Raw genomic sequence first — 12,187 nt, 5'->3', positions numbered from 1 at the left:
AATGTTTTCTGATGTGTGAAATAAATTGTTGTTGATTTTAATGTGTGTATTTAATGAATTTCATAGAAAAATATTCCATGTTCATTAAAGTTACTGGTGTAAATTTGAACAGTTACTAGAAGAAACGATGAATGCGACTAAAACCACTCAAATAATGTTTACGCCTGCAAGGTATGCAATCCCATACTCGTCCGCGTGATTGATGCTTTTCTAATGTTTTTGCAATAATTTTTTAGTTTTTTCAATTGGAACTTAACCATTTTCAAAACATTCAATTCGTATTCCTAACAAAGATTAGGGAAGGTAGTAAAAATGTATGTATTATCTTGGATTAATCAGCACCAGAGCCAAAAGTATACTCCTAAATGTATGCAATTCAACCCAGCGACCTTTTTTGTCATTTTTATATCCTGCACGAATCAATCTCTTCGCTTTTCAAATTAATTACGTCAAGTTTGTAGTTATCATTAGCTCAAAACCGTAAGTATGATCGCCCGCGTTGTTCAAGAACCTTTCGCCTCCGTTATGTCCCACCGTTAAACGTGGTGAAACACCAGCAGTAAACCACACCAACCAACTGGAAACCACTTGTTGCTCCTGTTTTGCCGTATTATATGTGGGAATAAATATATAATAAAGTAGCCAGTCGGTGCAAGGGCGCAGGATGGGTGTATGAGAAGTGGTAGAAACACCCAATTGAAGCACCGTACCGTAGTGCCGGCACACAACGGACCCCAATTTTCGCTCCATCAAACGACCACGGGGCGGGGACCTGCATGGGTAGGGATGGCAGGCAAAAGTCGCAGCAAATCCGTGACCCCGGTCAAACGAGTGAAAGATTAACCATCGCCCACCACCACCACACCTCCCCAAAAACCAACTCTCCGGATCGGTAACCGGCCAGGATGGTTCCGACACTCACGTGGCACGAGCCGTCACCGTTGGCGGAGTTTATGTGTAGAAAGAAATGCGGATGAAGGTTAAATAATGGTTTCCGTCCCTTTTGACACTTGTTTTATTTGGCCAAAGCACGTGCTCACGGCTCTATGTGTGTGAGGATCGTTGGTGTGAATGGTTTTGCTCCTTTTTCAACTCTTCATTTCTCCGGTTTTTTGTTGTTGTTTATGCTTCTCCTCACACACCAGCACACAGAGCATGCAAACCCCTTTTTTGACGGCTCGGCTCCACATATAATTCTTCAACCGTAAAGTCGGAAAAGTCGTACCAACTTTTACGTCGGTGTTTTTGCTGCCAGCGCCGGGGAAATCTCTCACAAACGCCGCACAAAAAAAAAACGCAACTCCCGTAACAATCAAAACCCTCAAGAACGCTTCCGTGGACGGCGTGGGCGTTTTTCGGCAAATAACTTGGCCGATGCCGCTGCAAAGGGGAACGGTAACACTGTCCTTTGCGTCCCTTTTTTAGGTGCCGTTGATAGCTAACCAATAGCGGTGGGAACCGGGCCAAAGCAACTGCTGAAATGAAGACTCCACTGTTAAGAACCGCCACTTGTCACACACTTCAAGTGGGCTTTTCGGCACTACCGACCCTCGGCGGCATTTTCCAACGACGACGACAACGCCGTCCATGGAACCGTCCACGGTACCACGGTTTAATCGCCATATGCCAAGGACATGTGTTATTTCGCTTCGTCGCTTTTAGAAGTCACGAGAGGAGGGGGTGGGTTTGTGGGGGAGGGGGGGGGTAGTTTGAGGGGAAGGAGGGATGCAAAAAAAACAAACGTTTGCACAAAAAAGGTAGAAAATTTTAAATATTTTCCCCCGTTTTCCATTTCCACCCTGTCCATTCTCCACCACCCCATTCACCACCTGGCGGGCGGGGGGGGGGGGGGGGGGGGGGGGGGGTTGTCGCTTGTCGCAATGGGATGCGAACTCTTTTAAATAGAAAACCACAATATTCAATTGTGGTACTGTTGGAACCGGTTGACCGGTGGGGACCGTTTTTCCGGTTGAACCGGCATGACCGGAAACTTGGTTCATCCCTTCAACCTTCAACCCACCCCTGGCGTCGGATCGTCCGGGACATTCGTCACACACACACAGGAAAGGAATTCAAATGGAAGCCTGTCCACCCGAAAACAAAAAGAGAGATGAAATAAAAAAACGATTATTAGTGAAATCGTTCTACTGATTCTGATTCATCGACCCTATCAACCCTCGTGCTTGCCATTAAATCATCACTACCCCTGCTCGAACAACCCTTCGGCCTAAATGAGGTGGAAAATTACACCTTCTGCTTCACCCATTCCGTCAATCCGGTTCCTCGATAAAGATTGTTTTTAAAATAAATTTCTCCACCTCCACCCACCGGACATATCCGGCCGAAATGGGGAGGGTATTGGTGGGATTTTTTAAATACCGATCATGAACCGAAACAAAACCGAGGATACTTGGATGGCTTTGAAAGCAATACAAAAACAAAAAAAAGCCGCTCCACTCAACACGAATTGCTGCCCCCCCATTCTCGGTGACAGTGGCTACTGCTCTCCAACCCAGGAGAAAAACCCCAAACCCTCGATCGGTACCGGATTGAACAGGAGTTCCGTTTCCGTTTAGATTATTTTATGCATTTCCCTAACGCCCCTCCTTTTTCCAACCAATCCCCCCAACAACCGGGTCCGTGTTGTTGCCGGTGTCCAACAGCAAAAAGGCTTTGTATTTTTTTTTGCTGTTGGCCCATTTTAAATTTCCACTCATTCCTCGAGGGCTCGATTATACTGTCAATGTTTTACTATTTACCCTCCACACTGCTGCCCCGTCCACTTCCACAGCTTGTGGTCGAGTGTGGCCGAGACTTTTGCAGTTCCGGCTATTCCAGTGTGGCGGCGGTAGGGTGGGGACATTAAATATTTAATTAATATAATTAATATCGTTCATTTTATCTTCATTTTATCTCGCTTTCGCACATACCCACACGGACACACACACACACACACACACACACACACACACACACACACACACACCGTGGGGGGTGGTTGGAGCAGAAAAAAAGCGGCGATAAATGTTATCGTAATTAATAGTAACAATATTGTCATCGAGCAAACAGAGTATGGCGTTTGCCGGTGTGCCGACTGTCAGGCAGCAAGTCAGCAAGTTGGCGGGCAACGGAAATGGCGGTTCGGGAAATTATGCCACGCGTGCTTTCCGTTTTGCAGTTGGTTTGTTTGGTTTGATTTACCTACTTAATGTGAAGCTACCCATGCGCTTCACGCACTGATGACGAACATTCGATTGATAGCACGATAGAAAGGCTTTGGAGTGCATACATTTGGGCGTTTAATTTGACGACCGAACGATAAAGCCTACCTTCAGGCGCACCTTCAAGCGCAATGCAATGCAATGATCGCAACGTATGCAATCCGCATACAGAGGAAACGTCTTGTGAAAAACTTGTGCGATTTGAGTGGAGTTTTAATTTGTAACATTTATCTGCCACCTTCGTTTCTCAGATTTCGAACATAATGGAGGCGGAGAATCGTTGTAATTTGCAGCAAGGAATAATTTTGTATTGGAATTTACTTTATGAATTATGTCCAGCATCGATAATACCACAGAATTGCATCTTTGATGCGCATAAAGGTGGGCAACCATTGCATTAAATTTCCATCGTTAAAGAATATGAGCGTTCGGAAACAATTTGCGTTCTTATCCTGCTCCTCAATCTTTTCATTGTTGAATAAATTCGTTTATAACCAACAACTTAAAAAAAAATATATTTTTAAGCACGACCTACACCAATTTTTTATTTGTATTTGTAATCAATGACAGCCAAAATTGATCTATTTCATACACGCGATGAAAACAACAAGCCGTTTTTTATATATGAATTTATCATCGCATTTCATTGAAGTGCCTCACTGAGAAAAATCGCTACATCTCTATTTGTACGCAGCGGCGGATCAAACGGTAGGCGGAGTAGGCGGTCGCCTAGGGCCTCGCCGTGTGGGGGGGCCCAAAACATTTGTGCCGATTGTGCGATTTTTGAAAATTTTACAACAAAGTTAATTTATAGAAAAAAAATTAATTTACAAGGTCAAAAAATTATCAAAAATATCTTCCTTGGTTATATAAAACATTTGTTTCTATGTGATAAATTAAATACAGAGAAGAATATCGACTTAGTGACTTCAAAGTATAAACGAAATTGTACCAGGACCAGGACACTAATTTTCCCGTTGGTCGAGAAAAATTTCTTCGAAAACTATACCAGGAAGAGGAAGAGGTTTTCCCGTTGGTCGAGAAAAATTTCTTCGAAACTAATACCAGGAGAGCATCCACGGAAGAGGTAGCACCTAGTACAGCAATTTTGCTCGAAAACCGCCGAAAGGTATGCAATGTTAAAACACTAACTTTCCCGTTTTTCGTGAAAAATTTCTTCGAAAACTACCAGTTTCCGAATTTAAAGTACCAGGAGAGCATGCACGGAAGAGGTAGCTCCTGGTACTGCGCCGTAAGGTATGCAATGTTTATACACTAACTTTGCAGCCAACTTGCAACGCAATGCGCCGTAAGGTATGCAATGTTTATACACTAACCTTGCAACCAACTTGCAATGCAAGTTTGGTGCATGCAAGAAACTTGCAGCAAGATAGCGCGCAAGATGGCGCCCAACTTCGTACTTGCATGCAACAAACTTGCATGCAAGCTTGCATGCAAACTTGCATGCAAGTTCTTGCAAGCAAATTCTTGCATGCAAACTTGCATGCAAGTTTGCATGCAAGTTTGCATGCAAGTTTGCATGCAAGTTTGTATGCAAGTTTGCATGCAAGAACTTGCATACAAGAAATTGCATGCAAACTTGCATGCAAGTTTGCATGCAAGAATTTGCTTGCAAGAACTTGCATGCAAGTTTGCATGCAAGCTTGCATGCAAGTTTGGTGCATGCAAGTACGAAGTTGGGCGCCATCTTGCGCGCCATCTTGCTGCAAGTTTCTTGCATGCACCAAACTTGCATTGCAAGTTGGTTGCAAGGTTAGTGTATAAACATTGCATACCTTACGGCGCATTGCGTTGCAAGTTGGCTGCAAAGTTAGTGTATAAACATTGCATACCTTACGGCGCAGTACCAGGAGCTACCTCTTCCGTGCATGCTCTCCTGGTACTTTAAATTCGGAAACTGGTAGTTTTCGAAGAAATTTTTCACGAAAAACGGGAAAGTTAGTGTTTTAACATTGCATACCTTTCGGCGGTTTTCGAGCAAAATGGCTGTACTAGGTGCTACCTCTTCCGTGGATGCTTTTCTGGTATCGGCAATCTGCAAATAGCTGGTTTTGTATGGAATTTTGTACCAGCCGACGGGAAGTTTGAGCGAGATGAGGGATGCTTTCCGTTTCATCCATCTTCCTCACACTAGCGATCGCTCTCACGGGTTTGATAGTATGCAATGCAATAGTGATGGGCAAATTTATTCCACATTGCAGGTGTCGTCTCTTGAAAAACATGCTTTCCTGGTATCGGAAATCTGAAAACAATTGTGTTGTTCATCGCCTGTTGTTCATCGCTGATTGTTACCGAAGAAGTATACCGATTGAAAACTTTACCTTGGGCGAAAAAATCATAGAAGGCGTTGAAATAATCAGGAATCGTAAATGTACGTAAATCGTAGAAAATGTGATCCAAGTAGTGGCGCTATGGTTCTCCTTAACACATACAAACGTTTATATGTAGACTAGCTTAACGGCCCGTTTACAGGGCTACGCAACAGAACTCTGAGGTGTACGCAAGGGAGCTTTCTTTCCGAGACTTTGCTGGTGTTGTTAAATCATGTTTGAAGTACATCTCCCTAACACCGATAATGCCGTAGCAAAATTATGGGCCCCCCTTTAAAAATTCCGCCCTGGGCCTCCAAAAGGATTGATCCTCCACTGTTTATACGGTAAGGAGCGAATCAGACATTTGAGACAACACAAGACTTCTTATCTCAAGAACTCAAGAGACATTTATTGTCACTTGGTTTGTTCGTTGGATTTAATGAGTTATTTGATAGCTGCAACGAATATCGATAACTGATCTAAAAAAACGAAAATAACATTTTAATTGATTTGAATTTTGCCTTTAAATTTGCGATTTGAAGCTATTTGAGTACATCGATAAACTTCTGTCTTGCTGTGGAATCAATGCTTTTATGTTTGTATGCTTGGAAGGTTTTAAAATTTCTTACACACCTTGATACGCTTTGAGTCGTAGTAATTTAACTTTGTTTGTTTAGTGTGTGTGTGTCTATTTCCAGAAATCTACCTGAAACTTACCAACGCTTACCAAAACAATAAAATAAATATAATTGCATAGCTTTAGGCGGACATGACGGCGAACGATCGCTGCGTGATCGAAGTTGCTAAAAGAGCATATTTATAGAATAAATTCAATTCAAAAATTTTCCTAGATAAAAAGGAATTGAGAAAAAATGTTACAATTAACATAAAATAGAAACGTAACCTACAATGCTGTGAGTTACTTGTAAATCCACCAAATCAGGAGCAATACTTACTGGCAGTCAAATCAAATCAATAAATGTGTAGTCGTCTCGGTTTCGTTTATAATGTTCTTTACTCCATATCACAACACTATATCTAGACAAAGTTAAGCGCTAAAGAGATACACCTCCACGTTTTCATCTTCCACGTGTTCCTTCCTACAGCATCAGCTGTAACGAATTAGTTAAAGCTCGTCTTACCGCGTATAGTTAAAGCATTCGGTCAGGTTGGTTGTCTTAAAGCTCTGCGTTGAAATCGAACCGTGCCGAAGATTAGTTTCGCCGTCGGCCATACCTTTTACCAAGGTCGCCACATTTCACCGTTCGGATTATCCTTTCCATCATCGGCACTTTCCTTGCGTTCTTGGCCTTGACTGCTTTCGCCTTCCCCGTGGCTTTCCTCCTTCTCCATGCTAATGTCCTGCTGGTTATCCTCCGTGGTTTTCGTTCGGGTGCGAGCGTTCGTAGGCACGAAGGGCGAGCTGTTAAAGTGATGTCCCAACTTCCCCAACCGACTTCGACTCGGCTGTTCTTCCGGCGAGGGTGGCGTTGGAAAGATGGACAACAGTCGGTCCATCTTGTGATCGCTCAGTGTGCCAGTTTTTCCCATCGGAGTTTTAAGGGTCGAACAATCCCCAGTCCCATCGCCATTCGTCGGGCTGGCCGGTGGGCTCGGTACGGTAAGGGCGCCCGGTGATCTGCCCTCGCGCGAATCCATCCCAGCTGGTCGCCCAGCCGTCGGCTCTTTGCTCGCATAGGAAGGGTTCGCTAGTGTCGCACCACGCAACGGTCCAAAGAAAGGAAACGGATGGAATGGTATCGTCGACGTATCGCCGGTGGGAAAAGGAATACCCGCCGGGAACATTAGCGACAGGTTGTTGGCAAAGGTGCGATTCAGCAACCCATTGCCGGTGCTGCTGCTGTTGTTGTTGATATCGTCGGGCGACTGTAGAGGAAGGCCAGCGAAACCGAACGGATGGTGGCCCCCGACCGGGAACGGTTTGCCCGGTTGGAAGGTGAGACAGCCTTCAAGGTGCTTTCGTACGCGCGCCTTCAACCCATCGTCCACCGAACCGAGCGTATCGAAGTACTTGCCAATCTCGTCAATGCACTCCCGGTACCCGGTGGCGAACTTTTCCGGTACCGTCGGATCGACGGCCATTGCCACGTTTAGTCGGCGTCGCTCAATGTCCTGCAGATGTTTCACCGTCAGGTCGAGTATGTCTGCCTTCTCCAGCTTCGAATGACGTACTGGCTGTGGACAACAAAAAAAGGGCAAATTGTAGTGCAATCTCGTTGCATTCGACACTTCAACGGCAGGCTGTCAATACGTACGTCCTTTTTCATCGCATCCAGCAGCAGTCCCTTGAGATCGTTCAAATAATTGTTGATACGAGCGCGACGTTTCTTTTCCATAATTGGTTTATTTGTCTGTTGGAAAAAGGGAGAGTAACGATTGTGTTACGATTAGAAAAGATGTAAAAATGTTGACATTAAAACAAGAAATATATTACGGAAATAATAAATCGTCCCGTGTTGAATGATTGCCTATCTTCAGGCGCTTAAAAATGGTCCGCACTTTTAAAACAAAACCACCAAAGAATAAAATGCAGTTAAAGGTAGGAAAACTACATCATAATTTGGATTAAAGGTGAATAATATATATTGTTTTATATGTTCCCACATATATCATATGTTTTAATTGGATTTTCACGAAAATTATGACGAATTTTACAAAAACACCAATTATTGCAATGCGTGTTACACTATTAACGTAATTCGATGTAATTCACGAAGGGTCTTATCAGTTATATCATTTCTGAACTATTTTAAATATTTGTCACTTGATCTTTTCATCGTTATGTAAAATAATTTGTTTTAGTTTAGCATTGTACTCTAATAAACTAAACTTATTATACACTCCAACCAACAACCCACAGCCGCACGCCAAACTTAAGGTTAGAATTAAGATCAGAATTTGAGAATTTTGTAGGAAACTGTTAAAAAGAAATATCGCAATTTCAATTAACTTTATCGTACATGTATCTCGAAAAGTTATATATTTTGGTTATATTCGCCGTGTAGTTTCTATAACTGCATTTTTTTTATGTATCAAAGTAATAATATTAAATATTAAGAGCTTAAATAGCCATGTCGACTGCTTGGGATATGGGAATAATATGAATGAATCAAAGAAAAATAAACTTTTGATACTATATTTTGAATATCAGAGGTGTTTAAGTGCTTGAAGAACTGGTCGGAGTGTGTATCCGCTATATATTCTTTATTACTTCTTATTTGCCTCTATCAATGCGTGTTAACGGTACGATAGTTCGAAAAAAATCACAAAATGCAACATTAAAACAAAATGAAATTTAAAGACGATTCAAAGTAAACTAAATTGTAACTTATTGTACGTAAATACCACCACTTTGTACGTGTGTTCCAACCCCTATTACTTTCTTTGACAAATAAGCCTAAAGGAATGCAATCTGCAACACATTAGTTTCGTATTGAGGGGCTAAAAATCACTTGTTTTAAACAATTTAGAGGTTAACAGACTTCTATTCGCACAACGTATTTCTTGTTAACTTTACCATTTATATATGTATTGGCAACATTTCCAATTCCCGCTTCATAAATAACTTTTTTGCGCGGGAGCTGAAGAGAGTATTATGTTAAAAAAATAACAATAAAATAAATTAACATCAACACCGCAATAAATAGAAGAAAAATAAAAAAATATAATGTAAATAACACACACACACACACAAAATGACAAAATAACAAATTCAAACGCCAACAAATACGCCCAAAGGAATGCAATTTGTATCACATTCTTATCATTATGGCTAATGGTATGATCAGTTTAAACATTGTCAACACTTTTAATAATATTATTCGTCTCTAGATTACTTCACATCACAGCTTATCAGCATCATTGTGGCTTATAGCATGAATTGGAAAATGGATAATAGCGATTACATTACACATTTCACAGAACTATGAACTTCATGAAATACTGTTATTATTTAATTAGCAAATTAGCACTAATAAATAATCCTTTTCCTTGCCAACACTTAAATACACGCACACTTTCACCACAATTGCAACAGAATCCTTTGCCACTTGATAACAATATTTCCACTAATATCTCCACCGATTATTACCTTTCGGATTTCGGCCTTGATTCGGCGCAGATAGCTCTCCGATGCGTACTCATCGTGCCGTTCGTGTGGATTCAGCTTGCTTGGATTAGCCATTTGATCACTGTCGCTTCGTTTCACCTGAGAATTGGTTTCGCTTTCCCTATATGTTACGGTTCGCTTTATCACTGCCGATTGTTACTTTCCATTACACACACACTGTGTCACACAACTTTTATGCTGCTTCCTTGCTGGTTGCATCGGTGCGTGCGACACACTGCCAACACCGGCGGCATTCGGGACGTGAATGCCGGTACACCAGTGCGAGATCGTTCGCAGCGGATCGCATTCCCCGCCATCGCCGTCATATGGTTGTGGCGCACATTACACTAAACATTATCTCATGATTAACAATTTAACCAAATTCCCCCCCCACCCTTTTGCCAGAGCAAAGGGACGGCCGTTGTGCGTTTGTTGTGTTCTCGTTCTCGTCACCCCCGTCGCGCCGTGTTGCCATCCCGTTCCATCGCACCGACGATCGGGTGGATCGAGGCATCTTCGGCAGCATGAACGGAGACGGTGGGTTCGGTTCGTTGGTCTTTTCCCACGCCGCGTACCGTCGAACAACCTTTTTTTTATGTTGTTGTTATGTTCCTGTGCCAATGCTGAGGCAGTCTGCAGCTGACCCATAAACCTTCGCACGCACACATATGCGTGGCCCGGCCGACCCTCGTCGCACAGTCGACAGGATGTAAACAATCTAAAGCGACCGAGGAAGAACCGGAGCGGACCCAAACACTCACACACACACACACATGTACGTCGGTGGGAAAAAAGGGGGAAACTTATGCACTTATGCGCTCGAGCAGCGCCGGCTGCGGTGTGGGAACTAGCCAATGCTGCACGGCCCAAACACGGGAACAAGAATGATTCTTTGTCTTCCCGCTTCTTCGTCCAATTCGGTGCTTCTTTTCCCACTGTCCCTAGCACGGCAGCACCCTCCGTCGGTAGGGAGTTCCCCTTTGGCGAAAGGCAAAGGCAAAGGGAAAACAACAACAAGCAAGGGACTCGAAAATTCCCACACTTTGCGCACCGGGAATTCGTCCGGAACGGTCCACAACACGAACCGCGTGGCATTATGGTTTGGGGGAAAGTGAAGAAAGATATGCGAGACCCGTGAGCGAAAATACCGTCGCACCTTGAAGGGCCACAGCTCGACTCGCTTCCTCGCCTATGCTGGGCCTAGCGCCATCGCCCTTTACGATGGAAACTTTATCCTAGCCGTACCATCGCTTACCTTCTTCACCCTCAGTAAGGCTTCCGTCCGGAGATCGGCCCTGTGTGCGTGTGTGTGTGTTTTTGTAAATCATAATTGAGATCTTGTTACGGAATCGAAGGTTGTTTTTTTATTCGTTTTCCGCCGTTTGTTTGCCAGACACGCTTATGCTTCCGCCGGTAAGTGTGGCCGTGGAAAGTGAATGCCGTTCCGGGTCAGGTCTGTTATTCAAAAATAACGCCTGTGTTCCTTGTAGGGAAGAAGCGTAACTACCCAAACGGGCAGTCATTGAACTCGTGCCAGATGGGGAGAGAGTGTCGTAGTGATGTACTGGCATAAATAAGACTTGCCCTTAGTACACTTACTTATTTATCAGACACTACAAACGATTCGTGGTATTGGGTCCAACGGAAGGAGTCTTCTGAACCGCTCACGGTCGAGGGCCATCGTCTACCTATTTCAATACACGGGGTCGTGTGAACTCCTCTGTCCATGTGGACGACCTAAGAGGACTTTACGGGCTGGATCGTCCGGTATAATACTCATGACGTGACCTGCCCACCGTAACATGGCCAGTCTAACCCGCTGTATGACAGTAAGTTCGCTGTACAACTCATAGAGCTTGTCATTCTAGCGGCTCCTCAAGGCTCCTCAAAAATCCCTCTGTCCATCTTCCATTCGAACGCGGCTAAGAGGGTCCAAATCTCAGAAGTGTATACGTGTACTGGAACTGAATAAGTTCTTTAGAGTCCCAGCGCCGTTCGTCGCGACAGGTGTATGAAGTACATCGGAGAACTGTTCTTGTTCTCAAGCTGTAGACAGTTTGGACCCTTGCGCATTTCTCAACATCAATGTTGTTGTCACACCTAGTACAGCAATTTCACTCGAAAACCACCGAAAAACTGCTACAAAAACTACCAGTTTCCGCACGTATAGTACCAGGAGCAGTGGAGGATCAACCCCTTTGGAGGCCCAGGGCGGAATTATAGTTGGGGCCTCTAATTTTAAAAACGATGCAGGAGGGAAGGGGGGCATTGAGCGTACTTGAAATGAGACAAGGCGAAAAGCGCAGTAAGAAGGGGCCTACTCCACCTACCGTTTGATCCGCCGCTGGGCCGCCCCTAATCATCTTCCTCAAATGGTCCGCCAGGGCCATCTCCATCTTCAAATACAATATCGGAACCGGCTATATCACCACCAACTCCAGTTACCACTGTATCTGAACTCTTCCAAATAGAGCTACAATCATACGTGCGCCAACTTCGAGAAG

General features: G+C 43.8%; 1 protein-coding gene across 1 annotated transcript; it reads right to left on the bottom strand.

Annotated features, from left to right (window-relative positions):
• Window positions 1–6,690: 6,690 nt before the first annotated feature.
• Window positions 6,691–9,758, bottom strand: LOC128298219 (transcription factor HES-4-B-like). The gene is made up of 3 exons (XM_053033964.1): window positions 9,666–9,758; window positions 7,831–7,926; window positions 6,691–7,750 (listed from the first exon to the last, which is right to left on the bottom strand). The coding sequence occupies exons 1-3, from the start codon at window positions 9,756–9,758 to the stop codon at window positions 6,794–6,796; spliced, it is 1,146 nt and encodes a 381-aa protein (XP_052889924.1). The 3' UTR covers window positions 6,691–6,793.
• Window positions 9,759–12,187: the final 2,429 nt, after the last annotated feature.

Source organism: Anopheles moucheti, chromosome 2, assembly GCF_943734755.1.
Source record: "Anopheles moucheti chromosome 2, idAnoMoucSN_F20_07, whole genome shotgun sequence".
NCBI classification, from domain to species: Eukaryota; Metazoa; Arthropoda; class Insecta; order Diptera; family Culicidae; genus Anopheles; species Anopheles moucheti.
This window is presented reverse-complemented; position numbering and strand designations above follow the sequence as displayed.